The sequence below is a fragment of the Passer domesticus genome, chromosome 34 (assembly GCF_036417665.1).
Source record: "Passer domesticus isolate bPasDom1 chromosome 34, bPasDom1.hap1, whole genome shotgun sequence".
Classification (NCBI taxonomy): Eukaryota; Metazoa; Chordata; class Aves; order Passeriformes; family Passeridae; genus Passer; species Passer domesticus.
The window spans coordinates 1587144-1606566 of NC_087507.1; the positions used below are offsets into that span (position 1 = coordinate 1587144).

The following is a 19423-nucleotide window of genomic DNA, read 5'->3' on the forward strand; positions in this document are numbered from 1 at the left end:
CCCCCAAAAAACCCCAAACCCCTCAAATCCCAAAATCCCCTTGCCAAAAAAACCCAAACACCCTCCAAATTCCTCCCAAAATCCTCCCAAACCCCCAAATCCTCCAGATCAAAGCAATTTGGGAGGAATCTGGGGGGATTTGGGATTTTTGGGGAGGGTGATTTTAGATTGGGGGGCGTAGGGCAGAATTTGGGGGGATTTGGGTTTTTTAGGGGGATTTGGGTTTTTTGGGGAGGGGCTTTTGGGGTTTGGGATTTTGGGGAGGGGGGATTTCAGGTCGGTGGGGCGTGGAGCAGAATTTGGGGTTTTTTTGAGGGGATTTCAGGGAGTTTTGGGGGATTTAGGGGGGATTTGCTGAATTTGGGGGCGATCTCGGAGAATTTTGGGGGATTTGGAGAGACGGGAATGAAGGGGGGGGGATGGGAACCACGAGACCACGCCCCACCCCCCAAACTCCTCCCCCCTCAAGACCCCCCAAAATCCCCCAAATTCCCCCCAAATCCCCTCCCCCACCTCCCCCCGGCGACCCCTCCCCAAATTTTTGGGGATTTTTCCGAGGATTTTTTTGGATTTTTTTTGGGGATTTTCTTTTGGGCGGCTCCGAGGCTGCGGCTGCGCGGAGGCTCCGGGGTGGGGAGGGGGGCGGGGGGGGGGGGGGTGTGGGAATTTTTTTTAGGAATTTTGGGGGGTCCTGGAGGAATTTTGGGGGGATTTTGGAGGGTTTTGGGGGGGTCAGGATGCGCTTCCTCCCCCCCAGCCTCCTCCTCCTCCTCCTCCGCGCCCGGCAGGTAAGGGGGGGGAATTTCGGGAATTTTTTTTGTGGGGGGAATTTTTTGGGATTTGGGTTTTTTTTGGCGGGGAGAGGGAGGGAGGGCGACGGCGGCGGGAATTTTGGGAATTGCGGGAATTTTGGGAATTGCGGGGATGGCACTGGGTGTGGCCGTGGGGGAGGGGAGAGGGACACGGGGACAGCGGGGGGGGGGGGGGAGGGAAGCGAGGGGGGGAACTGGGGAAACTGGGGGGCAGTGGGAACACCCCAGTTTGAACTGGGGGGCACTGGGCACCTTCCCAGACCCCCCCAGTTTGAACTGGGGGACACTGAGGGGACATGAGGGGACAACTGGGGACGCTGGGAGAAAGGAGCTCTTCAAAAACTCCCAAAATCCCCCCCCCAAAAAACCCCCAAATTTCCCCCCAAAATCTCCAAAACCCCAAAAATTCCCCCTCAACACCCAAAAAACCTCCAAAACCCCCCAAATTCCCCCCAAAACCCCAAAACTTCCCCCACCAAAAAAACTCCAAAACCCCCAAAAATTCCCCCCCCCCCCCAAAAAAAAAAAAAAAAAAAAAAAGCCAAAACCGCGCGGATTGGGGGCATTTTGGGGTCCCCTAAATTTGGGATATTGGGGGGGGGTTCCCACCCAAAACCCGCCCCAAACCCGCCCCAAAGCTGCCCCGGTGCCGCCCCCGGTGCCGGTGCCGGTCCCGCCCCGTTTCGGGGCCGTTCGGGGCTGGCCCCGGGCCAGCGGCAGCGACGTCACCCCCGGGGCGGGGGCGGCTCCGAGCGGGCCCGGTACCGGCACCGGCACCGGCACCGGCGACACCCCCGGGGGGGACCTTCGGGGGCTCCCGGTGCCACCCCGGGACCGCTTTAAAACCGCGGGGGCGGCTCCGATCGGGCCGGTACCGGGTCCCGGCGCCACCCCCGGGAGGGATCGAGGGTGCGAGCCCCGGTTCCCGGTGCCAGCCCCGGTTGCCGGTGCCGCGCTCTTAAGGCGGGTGGGGTTCTGCTCGACCCGGTGCCGGTTCCCGGTGCCACCCCCGGGGGGAGGTGACGGTGCCACCCCCGGTTGCCGGTGCCACCCCCGGTTCCCGGTGCCGCGTTTTTACGGCGGGGGGGGGGGCTCCGATCGAACCGGTACCGGTCCCGATTCCCGGTACCGTGTGGGGGGGGCTCTCCTCGAGCCGCTGCCGGTTCCCGGTGCCACCGGGGGGGGGTGATGGGCACGGGGCGCTGCCGGTGGCGGCGGCGGCGGTGGCGACAATGACGGTGCCGCTGCTGAAGATCGGGGCCGTGCTCAGCACCATGGCCATGGTCACCAACTGGATGTCCCAGACCCTCCCGTCGCTCGTGGGGCTCAACGGCACCGCCGTGTCCCGGGCCGGGACATCCGAGAAAATCGTGAGTGACCCCCCCGGTACCGGCGGAGCAATCCCCGAACCGGCAGGGGTCTTTTTTTAATTTTAATTTTAATTTTTTAATTTTTTTTAATTTTTTTTTAAATTTTTTTTGTGGGGGCTTTTTGGTTGCGCTCGGGAGATGCGGCAGAGGTGGGGGTGGGGGGAACCCCCCCTCCGGTGCTTACCGGGACCCCCCCCCCCCCCAAAATCCCTCCAGGGACCCCCACTCTGCCCCCACCTCCCGTCCCTTTGCCGCCTCGCAGGCACCCCCAAATTTTGGGGACCCCCCCCCCACTTTTTCACCCCCTGAATCTCTCCGGGACCCCCCTCCCCACTCCCACCCACCCCGCTGCTTCCCGGTGCACCTCGGGACCCCCCCCAAAATCCCCCCCCGGTTTTGGGGACCCCCCCCCGGGCACCCCCCGCATCATCCCGCTCATCCCCGAATTCTGGGGACCCCCCCCTCCCTTTGCCACCCCCGGGACCCCCCCCCAAAATCCCCCGAGGACCCTCCCGGGCATCCCCCGATTTCTGGGGAACCCCCCTTCCCCCGGTTTTGGAGACCCCGGAAATCCCAAATTTTAGGGATCGCTCCCCCCCCCCCCCCAAATTCTTCCTCCAATTCTTCCCCCCATTCCCAAAATTCCGCTGGAACCCCCCCCTGGAATTCCCACCGGGAATTTTGCGATTCTCTCCCTCCCCCCAGATTTTGGGATCATCCCAGGACCTCCCCCGCAATTTTTTGGGGGGGTCCCCGGTCCCTTTTTTCCCCTGGAAAATCCAATTTTTGGGGGAATTTTGGGACTGCGGCAGTTGCGGGGAAGGAACAATTCCCAAAATTCCCCCCCCAAAAAACTGGAACGGGGATGGTTTTTGGGGTTAAAAATCTGTTTTTTAGAGATTTTCTTGGAACGGGGGCGGGGGGGGGGGGGGGGCAAAAATTTGGGAGCGGAGCTTTGGATATTGCCGGGAATTTTGGGAAGGGGAGGAAAAATTAGGATCAATTTGGATAAACACCCCGAAAAATCCCGATTGGAATTGGGGGGGGGGGGAGGCCTGGAAAAGGGGGGGGGAATTTTGGAGGGTTTTGGGGATTTTTAAAAATTATTTTATTTGGTTTTTTGGGTTTTTTTTTGGGATTTTTTTTTTAAATTTTGTGATCGCATTCCCAGCTCCTCCTCCCCCCCCAGCTGTCAATCAACGCCGCGGGGTAATTAGCGGCCGCCGGACGTTAATTAGCGCCTCATTAACCACCCTTGTCCCTCATTAATCACCAGGAAGAGGCCCCTAGAATTAAAACCAGAAACGGGCCGAATTCATCCCAAAAATCCCGGGATTTTTTTTTTCCTTTTTTTTTTAAATTTTCTTTCTTTAATGTTTTTCCCCGGAATTTTGGAGTTTTCTGGGGAAAACCTGATGTAAAAAAAAAAAAAAAAAAAAAAAAAAAAAAAAAAAAAAATCCCGATTTTTTCCTCCTCTTCCCAAAGGGATGGGATGGAATTTCCCAGCTCTGTCCTGGGGATTTGGCTTTGGGGGATAAAAATTGGGATTTGGGAGGAAAAATTGGGAATTTGGGGAGAAAAAATTGGGATTTGGGAGGAAAAATTTGGATTCTCACACCAGCCCAGAAAAATGGGATCAGGGATGGGAAAGAACTCCCACTTTTTTTTTTTTTTATTCCTGGATTTTGGGGTTTCTTGGATGAGGGGGAATCCCTGGATTTTGGGGTCCCTCATTCCTGAGTGTTTGGGACACAATCCCTGAATTTGGGGTCCCTTCCCTTGGAAATTCCCCCTTTCCCCCCAAAGATCCCAAATTCCTCTCCCCAGTTTCCTTCTCATTCCAAATTCCCCCTTTCCCCCCCAAATCCCAAAATCCCAGATCCCAAGTCCTGCCTCCATCCCTTATAAATTCCCCCTTTCTCCCCCTTTTTCCCCCCTAAATCCCAAATCCCTGGGAAATTCCCCCTTTTCCCCCAAAATCCTGAATTCCGCCTCCATCCCTGGAAAATTCTCCCTTTTTCCCCCTCTTTTCCCCCCAAAATCCCAAACCCCTCCTAGCTCCTCCCCGCCACCGGCCAGGCCGCTCTCATTAATTATTCATTAACGCTCCCTCATTAATTATTCATTAACGTTCCCTCATTAAGGATTCATGACGGCTCCAGCGGGTGGGGGAGGGCCTGCGGCTGCTCCCTGTTTTTTCCTGGGAATTTTTTTTATTCCCGGTTTTTCCTTTTTGGGTGGAAAAACGGCGATTGTGGGGCTGGCGCGATGTGGGGTAATTCCCGAGGTTTATCCCTTTTTAAAATCTTTTATTTCCCCCGAATTTTTGGGGGGATCCTGGAGGGATTTTCCTCCTTTTTTTTTTTTTTCCTGTGCAGCGTGACGTCAGCACGGTTGTGTCGTCATCTGCCGGCGAATGGGAGAAAAAACGGGAAAAAAATAAGGAAAAATGGGAGAAAAAGAGGGGGAAAAACCAGGGGAAAGCAGGGGAGCAGTGGGGGCGGGGGGAAGAGACAAAAATGGGAATAAACTGAATTTTGGATCGGAATTCTCTGGGACCTGGGAATTTCCAGATCATCCTGGGTTTTTTTGGGACTTCTGAGATCCCGACCCCAATTTTCCAGACCCTTTTCCAGAGCCCGGACGAGGGCTGGCAGGTTTTCACCTCGGCGCAGGCTCCAGACGGGAAATGTCTCTGCACCGCCGTGATTCCCGTGCAGGGATCCTGCTCCCGGGATCTCCGCAGCCTCCAGCTCCGCCAGCTCCTGGAAAAGGTCGGGAATTCCCAAATGATCCAGAACGAATTGTTAACTACTTAATTAATTGACGGGGATGGGTTAATTGTTGTGGAATTTGTTAATGGTTTAATTTGTGTGGGTAATGAAGGGGTTAATTGGTGTTGGGAATGGGGGGATTTGGGATTGGGGTGAATATCCATGTGGGATTCCAGGGATGAGGATCCTTATGGAGATTCCCATTAATGACTGTGATTAACCCCATTAATGACCAGGATTAACCCCGTTAATAACCAAGATGAACTCCATTAATCACTGTGATTAACCCCATTAATGACCAGGATGAACCCCATTAATGACCATGATTAACCCCATTAATGACCAGGATGAACCCCAATAATTATCGTGATTAACCCCATTAATTACTGCGATTAACACTGTTAATGACCCCTCCAGGTGCAGAACATCTCCCAGTCCATGGAAGTCCTGGATCTCCGCACCTTCCGGGACCTGCAGTACGTGCGGAACACGGAGGCGCTGATGAAGGGCCTGGACTCGCGGCTCCGTGTGGCCTCTGAGGGCCACAAAGCCCTCAATGCCCGCAGCTTCCAGGTGAGAAATTCCCACTTTTTATCTCAAAAAAAATCCTGGTTTTCCAGCCCTCTTCCCCCTGATTTATTCCGTGTTTTTCCCTGGTTTATTCCCGCTGTATTTCAGTTTTTTCCTTGCTTATTCCTTCCACATTTCAGGATTTTTCCCATGGGATCAGGCCTCAGGATCCTTCTGGGGCTTCCAGAGCTGAAAATCCCAAGTTATTTTGGAATTCCCAAACCTGAACACCCCATTTATCCCAAGGAACAAACAGCTTCCAAAAAAACCTGGGATTTTGGACTGATTTTTCCCAATTTTTTCCCCACAGGATCGAAAGGTGAACCCTGGGATTTCAGGACTGATTTCTTCCCAAACTTTTCCCCCAGGATCTGAAGAAACAACAAAGCGAACCCTGTGATTTTGAGGCCATTTTTCCCGATTTCTTTCCTGCAGGATCTAAAGGTGAATCCTGGGATTTTGGGGCCGATTTTTTTCCCCACAATTTTTTCCCACAGGATCTGAAGGAGAAGATGCGGGAGCTGCTGCCGCTGCTGCCGGTGCTGGAGCAGTACAAGGCGGACTCGCGGCTCATCGTGCACCTCAAGGATGAGGTCCGGAACCTCTCCGGGATTCTCCTGGCGATCCAGGAAGAGATGGGAGCCTACGACTACGAGGAGCTGCAGCAGCGCGTGCTGCTGCTGGAGGCACGGCTGCACGCCTGCCTGCAGAAACTGGGTAAAAAAACCCCATTAAAAATCCCGAATTCTGCCTCAAATCCAAAAAATAAGTGTGGTGGAAATCGGCCCAAAAATTCTCTCCAAAATCCTCTCTGAATTCTGCCCCGAAACCCACAAAAAACGCTCCCAAAATCTGCCCCAAAATCCCCTCAAAACATCTCTAAAGTCACTCCCAAAATCTCTCAAAAATCCCCCCAAATTCTGTCCAAAATCCACCCAAAAATCCCCCGAAACACACCGAAAATCCCATTTCCCCTTCACAATCCCATTCCCAGACTCTCCAGGTCTCCCCTGACCCTGCTGTGGCCCCAATCCCTGATTTCCCCCTAATTCCCATTTTTTCCCTGCTTTTCCAAACCTCTGATTTTCCCAAAATTCCAGTTTCTTCCCCCAATTTTTCCAGGGTGCGGAAAGCTGACAGGGGTCAGCAATCCCATCACCATCCGCGCCTCGGGATCGCGCTTTGGATCCTGGATGACCGACACGATGACGCCCAGTACCGATAGCCGGGTGAGGGCCACCCCCAAAAAACCAGGATTTTCCCAAAAAATCTCCTGGACCTGAGGGGATTTGGGGGGATTTGAAGACAATCCCGGCACTTTTCGGGCACGGTGATCCCTGAAAATCCATGGATTTGGCACCTGGAAGGGAAACTAAAATCCCTCCCAAAATCTCCCTTAACATCCCCCAGAACTTTCTGGGGTGCTCAAATCTTGGATTTGGGATTTGGGCAAAATCCCAGCAGTTTTCTGGTGAAAATCCATGGATTTGGCACCTGGCTGGGAATCCATGGAGCGTTTCTGGGGTCCCCAAATCGTGGATTTGGGATTTGGGCACAATCCCTCTACTTTTTGGGCACTGCTCCCTGAAAATCCTGGATGGGGGGATTTGATCGCATCTCTAGTGGGTTTGGATTCCACTTCAATGAGGTTTTGGAACCCACCTTGAAGAGGTTTTGATCCCATCTCGAGGAGCTTTTGATCCCACCTTGAAGCCCCATTTTAACCCCATTTCCTCCCATTTTAACCGCATTTCCCCCCATTTTAACCCCATTTCTTCCCTCCAGGTGTGGTACATGGACGGCTACTACAAAGGCCGCCGCGTGCTGGAATTCCGCAGCCTCACTGACTTCGTCTCCGGCCAAAACTTCGTCCAACACCTCCTGCCTCACCCTTGGGCCGGCACCGGCCATGTGGTCTTCAACGGCTCCTTGTACTACAACAAATTCCAGAGCAACGTCGCCGTCCGCTACCACTTCCGATCCCGCAGCGTCCTGGTTCAACGCAGCCTCGCCGGCGCCGGGTACAACAACACCTTCCCGTATTCCTGGGGCGGCTTTTCCGACATCGACTTCATGGTGGATGAGAATGGACTTTGGGCCGTCTACACCACCAACCAAAACGCTGGGAATATCGTGGTGAGCCGGGTGGATCCACACACTTTGGAAGTGCTGCGGAGCTGGGATACGGGATACCCCAAACGGAGCGCGGGCGAATCCTTCATGATTTGTGGGATTCTCTACGTCACCAATTCCCACCTGGCCGGCGCCAAGATTTATTTCGCTTATCACACGAACACTTCCAGCTACGAGTACACGGATATCCCCTTCCATAATCAGTATTCCCACATTTCCATGCTGGACTACAACCCGCGGGAGAGGGTGCTCTACACCTGGAATAACGGCCACCAGGTCATCTACAACGTCACGCTCTTCCATGTCATCAACACGGCCGGAGAGCTGTGATGGACATTCCCAAGGGGAGAGAGAATTCCCGGCTTTTTGATTTCTACGCTTCCATGCTTCCCCTTTACCGTCCGTGCAATTCTGGAGGGACGCAATGATGAGGTGGAAATTCCCAGTTCTCGGCGTGTCCCAGACTCAAATTCTGCTTTATTCCCATTATTTTGTACCTATGTTGCATTTCCCATCTTTTTTCCCCTCTTTCTTCCCTTTTTTCCTTCTTTTTTCCCTCTTCTCCCCTTTTTTTTCCTTTTTCTCCCTTTTTTGTCCCCTTTTCCCCCCTCTTTCCCCCCTTTATTTCCCCATTTTTTCCCCCATCTCATTGTTTTTTTTTTCCCCCCACATCTTTCTCCAAATTCTGCATTTTTTTCCCCTCCTCTTCCTCCTCCTCCTCCTCAGTTCTTCCGGAATTCTGTCGGATTCATGGCGCATGGAGCTGCTCTGCCTTGGGTTTTTCTGTATTTTTTTGGGAATTTTGGGGCCAAATTCCATCTCTATTTCGACAGCAAATAAAAAAAAATCTCTCTGGCCTTTGGTAGGAGTTGATGACTTTTCCCCCCCGTTCCTTTCTGTCTGGTTTTTAATGATTTTAAAAATTTATTATTTTAATTTCTCGCTCCCAGGGTTTTTCTGATATTTTCCTGCTGTTTTCCCACCTGTTTTTCCAAAGAGGAAGAGGCAGAAAAGGGGGGAAAAGGATGAAAAAGAGGGAAAAAGGATGAAAAAGGGTGGGAAAAGAGGATGGAAAAGAAGAAAAGAGAGATGAAGAAGTTAGGATGATCCAGAGGGGATGGAGGATTTGAGATAGTCCTGAAGGTTTGGGATAATCCCAGAAATGGGCACAGATCCCACTGGAGATTGGGAATGGGCATGGATCCCAGAAACGGGCACAGATCCCACTGGAGATTTGGAATAGGCACAGATCCCAGAAACAGGCACGGATCCCACTGGAGATTGGGAATGGGCACAGATCCCAGTCCTGGCACCAGAGGAAGAATTTTGGGAAGTGTGCCTGACCTCTGGCTGGCTCTGGGCAGCACCGGGAAAAGGCCTTGAAGAGATTAATTAGGAATTTAATTGGGAATTACGGCTAGCACAGCAGGGAGGGATCCAAGGGCCTGGAGCAATGGTGGCGGCACCTGGTGAGAGGGAACAGGGACTGGGAGTGGGACCGGGAATGGAAATGGAACAGGGAATATAAAAATGGAAAGGAATACGAGAACAGGACAGAGAATATGGGACTGGGAATATGGGAATGGCAACCAGACAGAGAATTTGGGACAGGGAATGAGACTGGGAATGGGATGGGGGCAGGATGGGACTGGCAGTGGGGTGACACGGTGTCGAGTGTTCAGTGTCGGCTAAACGCTCACGTACTGAGCGATCATCCAGCGAGGATCCTCCCGTGGGGGATGGAGCTGGAGCAGCGCGCTAAGCTCTTCCCACGCTCTGGGCACTCGCAGGGCTTCCCTTAGTGCTGGCTCCATTGGTGTTGGGTCAAGTTACAGCTCTGTGAGAAGCTCTTCCCACACTGGGGACACTCAAGGCCTCTCCCCGGTGTGGATGCGCCGGTGGGTGACAAGGCTGGAGTTGTCCCTGAAGCCCTTCCTGCAGTCGGGGCAGCAGATCAGCTTCTCCTCCATGTGAATGCGCCGGTGCTTGAAGACATCAGAGCTAGTCTGAAACCTCCTGCAGTTATCACACTTGTTAAAATGAGAAGCTTGACTAGACCAATATTCAAGCAGCAATCAATTTATTAATTAATATGGTAAAGTATGAGCAATACAGTGCTGGGTACAGCGGGGGAAATTCTCCCTCCAACTGCACGCCGATAGTGGGGGCTTACAAATATTTACAGGGGTTTTCATAAGCTTTTTCAGCAGTTTCTATTCCCAATTTTTACATCACAATTCTATACACTATTGTGATTCAGTTTTTCTCAGGATGTATCCCAGAAAGGAGTATCCCCAGATGGTGGGGTCCAGCTTCCGAAAGAAGAAAGAAGTCTTTCAGCTGGTCAGGTCCAGGGTCCAGATGCGGGTTCACATTTTAATTGCAAGGACTATAAATCTCATACCAGTGATCTCGAGCTTCCCTTGGTCGAAACTATCAATCCTGGAGTTGATGTTTCCTTTTTATATATTCTAAAGCTATTGTTTCAAAGATCCTTACCACAAGCAATATTCTAAAATTATATTTCAAAAAGTTATTATTGCAAAACTCTTTTTAGCTAAAAGCAGAAAGTTCCTGTCAAACAGCAATATCTTTAAAACTTCAATTCGAATGCTCCTAAATCAACTCAAGACTTAAAAGGTTAATGGCAAACAAAGGATAGGTTCAAAGGCCTTCTTCCATGCTTTACTTCCTCAGTTATTTATTAGAATTGTCTTTATAACTGTCGCATGGTGAGTTTCCAAACATAATCACAGATACACACTTTGCATGTATGTACCTGACACAAAACACAGCTTTGTATTTCACGACACTCGGGGCTACTGAGACCTGGACATCATAGTATAGGACACCGGCCCTATACTATGAGAAACAAAACCCACCAGGCCAGGTTCCTGATGTCAGTTTGCAGGAGGCACTTGGCACTGTCAAACCAGACACAGCTGCCTGTGGGGGCACCTTGCATCTGGGAGATATCCTGAACCATGCGGAATTTCAGCAGGCAGCCGGCCACTCCCGGCCACCGGGCCCTGGACACAAACGATGCCCTTTCCCCTGAGAAACAAAACTCACCAGGCCAGGTTCCTGATGTCAGTTTGCAGGAGGCACTTGGCACTGTCAAACCAGACACAGCTGCCTGTGGGGGCACCTTGCATCTGGGAGATATCCTGAACCATGCGGAATTTCAGCAGGCAGCCGGCCACTCCGGGCCACCGGGCCCTGGACACGAACCATGCCCTTTCCCCTGAAAAACAAAACTCACCAGGCCAGGTTCCTGATGTCACTTTGCAGGAGGCACTTGGCACTGTCAAACCAGACACAGTTGCCTGTGGGTACACCTTGCATCTGGGAGATATCCTGAAGCATGCGGAATTTCAGCAGGCAGCCGGCCACTCCGGGCCACCGGGCCCTGGACACGAACGATGCCCTTTCCCCTGAGAAACAAAACTCACCAGGCCAGGTTCCTGATGTCAGCTTGCAGGAGGCACTTGGCACTGTCAAACCAGACACAGTTGCCTGTGGGGGCACCTTGCACCTGGGAGATATCCTGAACCATGCGGAATTTCAGCAGGCAGCCGGCCACTCCGGGCCACCGGGCCCTGGACACGAACCATGGCCTTTCCCCTGAGAAACAAAACTCACCAGGCCAGGTTCCTGATGTCAGTTTGCAGGAGGCACTTGGCACTGTCAAACCAGACACAGTTGCCTGTGGGGGCACCTTGGATCTGGGAGATATCCTGAAGCATGCGGAATATCGGCAGGCAGCCGGCCACTCCGGGCCACCGGGCCCTGGACACGAACCATGGCCTTTCCCCTGAGAAACAAAACTCACCAGGCCAGGTTCCTGATGTCAGTTTGCAGGAGGCACTTGGCACTGTCAAACCAGACACAGTTGCCTGTGGGGGCACCTTGCATCTGGGAGATATCCTGAAGCATGCGGAATTTCAGCAGGCAGCCGGCCACTCCGGGCCACCGGGCCCTGGACACGAACGATGCCCTTTCCCCTGAGAAACAAAACTCACCAGGCCAGGTTCCTGATGTCAGTTTGCAGGAGGCACTTGGCACTGTCAAACCAGACACAGTTGCCTGTGGGTGCTCCTTGCATCTGGGAGATATCCTGAAGCATGCGGAATTTCAGCAGGCAGCCGGCCGCTCCTGGCCACCGGGCCCTGGACACGAACGATGCCCTTTCCCCTGAGAAACAAAACTCACCAGGCCAGGTTCCTGATGTCAGTTTGCAGGAGGCACTTGGCACTCTCAAACCAGACACAGTTGCCTGTGGGGGCACCTTGCATCTGGGAGATATCCTGAAGCATGCGGAATTTCAGCAGGCAGCCGGCCACTCCGGGCCACCGGGCCCTGGACACAAACGATGCCCTTTCCCCTGAGAAACAAAACTCACCAGGCCAGGTTCCTGATGTCAGTTTGCAGGAGGCATTTGGCACTGTCAAACCAGACACAGTTGCCTGTGGGGGCACCTTGCATCTGGGAGATATCCTGAAGCATGCGGAATTTCAGCAGGCAGCCGGCCACTCCGGGCCACCGGGCCCTGGACACGAACGATGCCCTTTCCCCTGAGAAACAAAACTCACCAGGCCAGGTTCCTGATGTCAGTTTGCAGGAGGCACTTGGCACTCTCAAACCAGACACAGTTGCCTGTGGGGGCACCTTGCATCTGGGAGATATCCTGAAGCATGCGGAATTTCAGCAGGCAGCCGGCCGCTCCGGGCCACCGGGCCCTGGACACGAACGATGGCCTTTCCCCTGAGAAACAAAACTCACCAGGCCAGGTTCCTGATGTCAGTTTGCAGGAGGCACTTGGCACTCTCAAACCAGACACAGTTGCCTGTGGGGGCACCTTGCATCTGGGAGATATCCTGAAGCATGCGGAATTTCAGCAGGCAGCCGGCCACTCCGGGCCACCGGGCCCTGGACACGAACCATGCCCTTTCCCCTGAGAAACAAAACTCACCAGGCCAGGTTCCTGATGTCAGTTTGCAGGAGGCACTTGGCACTGTCAAACCAGACACAGTTGCCTGTGGGGGCACCTTGCATCTGGGAGATATCCTGAACCATGCGGAATTTCAGCAGGCAGCCGGCCACTCCGGGCCACCGGGCCCTGGACACAAACGATGCCCTTTCCCCTGAGAAACAAAACTCACCAGGCCAGGTTCCTGATGTCAGTTTGCAGGAGGCATTTGGCACTGTCAAACCAGACACAGTTGCCTGTGGGGGCACCTTGCATCTGGGAGATATCCTGAAGCATGCGGAATTTCAGCAGGCAGCCGGCCACTCTGGGCCGCCGGGCACTGGACACGAACGATGCCCCTTCCCCTGAGAAACAAAACTCACCAGGCCAGGTTCCTGATGTCAGTTTGCAGGAGGCACTTGGCACTCTCAAACCAGACACAGTTGCCTGTGGGGGCACCTTGCATCTGGGAGATATCCTGAAGCATGCGGAATTTCAGCAGGCAGCCGGCCACCCCGGGCCACCGGGCCCTGGACACAAACGATGCCCTTTCCCCTGAGAAACAAAACTCACCAGGCCAGGTTCCTGATGTCAGTTTGCAGGAGGCACTTGGCACTCTCAAACCAGACACAGTTGCCTGTGGGGGCACCTTGCATCTGGGAGATATCCTGAAGCATGCGGAATTTCAGCAGGCAGCCGGCCACTCCGGGCCACCGGGCCCTGGACACGAACCATGCCCTTTCCCCTGAGAAACAAAACTCACCAGGCCAGGTTCCTGATGTCAGTTTGCAGGAGGCACTTGGCACTCTCAAACCAGACACAGTTGCCTGTAGGGGCACCTTGCATCTGGGAGATATCCTGAAGCATGCGGAATTTCAGCAGGCAGCCGGCCACCCCGGGCCACCGGGACCTGGACACGAACGATGCCATTTCCCCTGAGAAACAAAACTCACCAGGCCAGGTTCCTGATGTCAGTTTGCAGGAGGCACTTGGCACTCTCAAACCAGACACAGTTGCCTGTGGGGGCACCTTGCATCTGGGAGATATCCTGAAGCATGCGGAATTTCAGCAGGCAGCCGGCCACCCCGGGCCACCGGGCCCTGGACACAAACGATGCCCTTTCCCCTGAGAAACAAAACTCACCAGGCCAGGTTCCTGATGTCAGTTTGCAGGAGGCACTTGGCACTGTCAAACCAGACACAGTTGCCTGTGGGGGCACCTTGCATCTGGGAGATATCCTGAAGCATGCGGAATTTCAGCAGGCAGCCGGCCACTCCGGGCCACCGGGCCCTGGACACGAACGATGCCCTTTCCCCTGAGAAACAAAACTCACCAGGCCAGGTTCCTGATGTCAGTTTGCAGGAGGCACTTGGCACTGTCAAACCAGACACAGTTGCCTGTGGGGGCACCTTGCATCTGGGAGATATCCTGAAGCATGCGGAATTTCAGCAGGCAGCCGGCCACCCCGGGCCACCGGGCCCTGGACACGAACGATGCCCTTTCCCCTGAGAAACAAAACTCACCAGGCCAGGTTCCTGATGTCAGTTTGCAGGAGGCACTTGGCACTGTCAAACCAGACACAGTTGCCTGTGGGGGCACCTTGCATCTGGGAGATATCCTGAAGCATGCGGAATTTCAGCAGGCAGCCGGCCACCCCGGGCCACCGGGCCCTGGACACGAACCATGCCCTTTCCCCTGAAAACAAAACTCACCAGGCCAGGTTCCTGATGTCAGTTTGCAGGAGGCACTTGGCACTGTCAAACCAGACACAGTTGCCTGTGGGGGCACCTTGCATCTGGGAGATATCCTGAAGCATGCGGAATTTCAGCAGGCAGCCGGCCACTCCGGGCCACCGGGCCCTGGACACGAACGATGCCCTTTCCCCTGAGAAACAAAACTCACCAGGCCAGGTTCCTGATGTCAGTTTGCAGGAGGCACTTGGCACTCTCAAACCAGACACAGTTGCCTGTGGGGGCACCTTGCATCTGGGAGATATCCTGAAGCATGCGGAATTTCAGCAGGCAGCCGGCCACTCCGGGCCACCGGGCCCTGGACACGAACGATGCCCTTTCCCCTGAGAAACAAAACTCACCAGGCCAGGTTCCTGATGTCAGTTTGCAGGAGGCACTTGGCACTGTCAAACCAGACACAGTTGCCTGTGGGGGCACCTTGCATCTGGGAGATATCCTGAAGCATGCGGAATTTCAGCAGGCAGCCGGCCACTCCGGGCCACCGGGCCCTGGACACGAACGATGCCCTTTCCCCTGAGAAACAAAACTCACCATGCCCGGTTCCTGATGTCAGTTTGCAGGAGGCACTTGGCACTCTCAAACCAGACACAGTTGCCTGTGGGGGCACCTTGCATCTGGGAGATATCCTGAAGCATGCGGAATTTCAGCAGGCAGCCGGCCACTCCGGGCCACCGGGCCCTGGACACGAACCATGCCCTTTCCCCTGAGAAACAAAACTCACCAGGCCAGGTTCCTGATGTCAGTTTGCAGGAGGCATTTGGCACTGTCAAACCAGACACAGTTGCCTGTGGGGGCACCTTGCATCTGGGAGATATCCTGAAGCATGCGGAATTTCAGCAGGCAGCCGGCCACTCTGGGCCGCCGGGCCCTGGACACGAACGATGCCCCTTCCCCTGAGAAACAAAACTCACCAGGCCAGGTTCCTGATGTCAGTTTGCAGGAGGCACTTGGCACTGTCAAACCAGACACAGTTGCCTGTGGGGGCACCTTGCATCTGGGAGATATCCTGAAGCATGCGGAATTTCAGCAGGCAGCCGGCCACCCCGGGCCACCGGGCCCTGGACACGAACGATGCCATTTCCCCTGAGAAACAAAACTCACCAGGCCAGGTTCCTGATGTCAGTTTGCAGGAGGCACTTGGCACTGTCAAACCAGACACAGTCGCCTGTGGGGGCACCTTGCATCTGGGAGATATCCTGAAGCATGCGGAATTTCAGCAGGCAGCCGGCCACCCCGGGCCACCGGGCCCTGGACACGAACGATGCCCTTTCCCCTGAGAAACAAAACTCACCAGGCCAGGTTCCTGATGTCAGTTTGCAGGAGGCACTTGGCACTCTCAAACCAGACACAGTTGCCTGTGGGGGCACCTTGCATCTGGGAGATATCCTGAAGCATGCGGAATTTCAGCAGGCAGCCGGCCACTCCGGGCCACCGGGCCCTGGACACGGACGATGCCCTTTCCCCTGAGAAACAAAACTCACCAGGCCAGGTTCCTGATGTCAGTTTGCAGGAGGCACTTGGCACTGTCAAACCAGACACAGTTGCCTGTGGGGGCACCTTGCATCTGGGAGATATCCTGAAGCATGCGGAATTTCAGCAGGCAGCCGGCCACTCCGGGCCACCGGGCCCTGGACACGAACGATGCCCTTTCCCCTGAGAAACAAAACTCACCAGGCCAGGTTCCTGATGTCAGTTTGCAGGAGGCACTTGGCACTGTCAAACCAGACACAGTTGCCTGTGGGGGCACCTTGCATCTGGGAGATATCCTGAAGCATGCGGAATTTCAGCAGGCAGCCGGCCACTCCGGGCCACCGGGCCCTGGACACGAACCATGCCCTTTCCCCTGAGAAACAAAACTCACCAGGCCAGGTTCCTGATGTCAGTTTGCAGGAGGCACTTGGCACTCTCAAACCAGACACAGTTGCCTGTGGGGGCACCTTGCATCTGGGAGATATCCTGAAGCATGCGGAATTTCAGCAGGCAGCCGGCCACTCCGGGCCACCGGGCCCTGGAGACAAACGATGCCCTTTCCCCTGAGAAACAAAACTCACCAGGCCAGGTTCCTGATGTCAGTTTGCAGGAGGCACTTGGCACTGTCAAACCAGACACAGTTGCCTGTGGGGGCACCTTGCATCTGGGAGATATCCTGAAGCATGCGGAATTTCAGCAGGCAGCCGGCCACTCCGGGCCACCGGGCCCTGGACACGAACGATGCCCTTTCCCCTGAGAAACAAAACTCACCAGGCCAGGTTCCTGATGTCAGTTTGCAGGAGGCACTTGGCACTCTCAAACCAGACACAGTTGCCTGTGGGGGCACCTTGCATCTGGGAGATATCCTGAAGCATGCGGAATTTCAGCAGGCAGCCGGCCACTCCGGGCCACCGGGCCCTGGACACGAACGATGCCCTTTCCCCTGAGAAACAAAACTCACCAGGCCAGGTTCCTGATGTCAGTTTGCAGGAGGCACTTGGCACTGTCAAACCAGACACAGTTGCCTGTGGGGGCACCTTGCATCTGGGAGATATCCTGAAGCATGCGGAATTTCAGCAGGCAGCCGGCCACCCCGGGCCACCGGGCCCTGGACACGAACGATGCCCTTTCCCCTGAGAAACAAAACTCACCAGGCCAGGTTCCTGATGTCAGTTTGCAGGAGGCACTTGGCACTCTCAAACCAGACACAGTTGCCTGTGGGGGCACCTTGCATCTGGGAGATATCCTGAAGCATGCGGAATTTCAGCAGGCAGCCGGCCACCCCGGGCCACCGGGCCCTGGACACGAACCATGCCCTTTCCCCTGAAAACAAAACTCACCAGGCCAGGTTCCTGATGTCAGTTTGCAGGAGGCACTTGGCACTGTCAAACCAGACACAGTTGCCTGTGGGGGCACCTTGCATCTGGGAGATATCCTGAAGCATGCGGAATTTCAGCAGGCAGCCGGCCACTCCGGGCCACCGGGCCCTGGACACGAACGATGCCCTTTCCCCTGAGAAACAAAACTCACCAGGCCAGGTTCCTGATGTCAGTTTGCAGGAGGCACTTGGCACTGTCAAACCAGACACAGTTGCCTGTGGGGGCACCTTGCATCTGGGAGATATCCTGAAGCATGCGGAATTTCAGCAGGCAGCCGGCCACTCCGGGCCACCGGGCCCTGGACACGAACGATGCCCTTTCCCCTGAGAAACAAAACTCACCAGGCCAGGTTCCTGATGTCAGTTTGCAGGAGGCACTTGGCACTGTCAAACCAGACACAGTTGCCTGTGGGGGCACCTTGCATCTGGGAGATATCCTGAAGCATGCGGAATTTCAGCAGGCAGCCGGCCACTCCGGGCCACCGGGCCCTGGACACGAACGATGCCCTTTCCCCTGAGAAACAAAACTCACCATGCCCGGTTCCTGATGTCAGTTTGCAGGAGGCACTTGGCACTCTCAAACCAGACACAGTTGCCTGTGGGGGCACCTTGCATCTGGGAGATATCCTGAAGCATGCGGAATTTCAGCAGGCAGCCGGCCACTCCGGGCCACCGGGCCCTGGACACGAACCATGCCCTTTCCCCTGAGAAACAAAACTCACCAGGCCAGGTTCCTGATGTCAGTTTGCAGGAGGCATTTGGCACTGTCAAACCAGACACAGTTGCCTGTGGAGGCACCTTGCATCTGGGAGATATCCTGAAGCATGCGGAATTTCAGCAGGCAGCCGGCCACTCTGGGCCGCCGGGCCCTGGACACGAACCATGCCCCTTCCCCTGAGAAACAAAACTCACCAGGCCAGGTTCCTGATGTCAGTTAGCAGGAGGCACTTGGCACTCTCAAACCAGACACAGTTGCCTGTGGGGGCACCTTGCATCTGGGAGATATCCTGAAGCATGCGGAATTTCAGCAGGCAGCCGGCCACCCCGGGCCACCGGGCCCTGGACACGAACGATGCCATTTCCCCTGAGAAACAAAACTCACCAGGCCAGGTTCCTGATGTCAGTTTGCAGGAGGCACTTGGCACTGTCAATCCAGACACAGTCGCCTGTGGGGGCACCTTGCATCTGGGAGATATCCTGAAGCATGCGGAATTTCAGCAGGCAGCCGGCCACCCCGGGCCACCGGGCCCTGGACACGAACGATGCCCTTTCCCCTGAGAAACAAAACTCACCAGGCCAGGTTCCTGATGTCAGTTTGCAGGAGGCACTTGGCACTCTCAAACCAGACACAGTTGCCTGTGGGGGCACCTTGCATCTGGGAGATATCCTGAAGCATGCGGAATTTCAGCAGGCAGCCGGCCACTCCGGGCCACCGGGCCCTGGACACGGACGATGCCCTTTCCCCTGAGAAACAAAACTCACCAGGCCAGGTTCCTGATGTCAGTTTGCAGGAGGCACTTGGCACTGTCAAACCAGACACAGTTGCCTGTGGGGGCACCTTGCATCTGGGAGATATCCTGAAGCATGCGGAATTTCAGCAGGCAGCCGGCCACTCCGGGCCACCGGGCCCTGGACACGAACGATGCCCTTTCCCCTGAGAAACAAAACTCACCAGGCCAGGTTCCTGATGTCAGTTTGCAGGAGGCACTTGGCACTGTCAAACCAGACACAGTTGCCTGTGGGGGCACCTTGCATCTGGGAGATATCCTGAAGCATGCGGAATTTCAGCAGGCAGCCGGCCACTCCGGGCCACCGGGCCCTGGACACGAACCATGCCCTTTCCCCTGAGAAACAAAACTCACCAGGCCAGGTTCCTGATGTCAGTTTGCAGGAGGCACTTGGCACTCTCAAACCAGACACAGTTGCCTGTGGGGGCACCTTGCATCTGGGAGATATCCTGAAGCATGCGGAATTTCAGCAGGCAGCCGGCCACTCCGGGCCACCGGGCCCTGGACACGAACGATGCCCTTTCCCCTGAGAAACAAAACTCACCAGGCCAGGTTCCTGATGTCAGTTTGCAGGAGGCACTTGGCACTCTCAAACCAGACACAGTTGCCTGTGGGGGCACCTTGCATCTGGGAGATATCCTGAAGCATGCGGAATTTCAGCAGGCAGCCGGCCACTCCGGGCCACCG

At 55.0% G+C, this 19423-nt stretch overlaps 1 protein-coding gene across 2 annotated transcripts; it reads left to right on the forward strand.

Moving 5' to 3' along the window:
- Positions 1-637: 637 nt before the first annotated feature.
- On the forward strand, positions 638-8528 carry OLFM2 (olfactomedin 2). Of its 2 annotated transcripts, none has more exons than XM_064402040.1 (6): positions 638-788; positions 4808-4957; positions 5375-5530; positions 6025-6244; positions 6650-6756; positions 7313-8528. In XM_064402040.1, exons 1-6 carry the CDS (start codon positions 738-740, stop codon positions 7988-7990), a joined length of 1362 nt encoding a protein of 453 aa, XP_064258110.1. In that variant the 5' UTR covers positions 638-737; the 3' UTR covers positions 7991-8528. The 2 variants fall into 2 exon arrangements, with proteins under 2 accessions (XP_064258110.1, XP_064258109.1); XM_064402039.1 differs by lacking the exon at positions 638-788 and adding an exon at positions 1489-2182.
- Positions 8529-19423: the final 10895 nt, after the last annotated feature.

Excerpts from the sequence above, each read along its gene's own strand:
- OLFM2 (XM_064402039.1), top strand. The coding sequence starts at position 2,045 with ATGACGGTGCCGCTGCTGAAGATCGGGGCCGTGCTCAGCACCATGGCC. Across the intron at positions 2,183-4,807 it reads CCGGGACATCCGAGAAAATC|ACCCTTTTCCAGAGCCCGGA; the intron begins GTGAGTGACCCC and ends CCAATTTTCCAG. Across the intron at positions 6,757-7,312 it reads CGCCCAGTACCGATAGCCGG|GTGTGGTACATGGACGGCTA; the intron begins GTGAGGGCCACC and ends TCTTCCCTCCAG.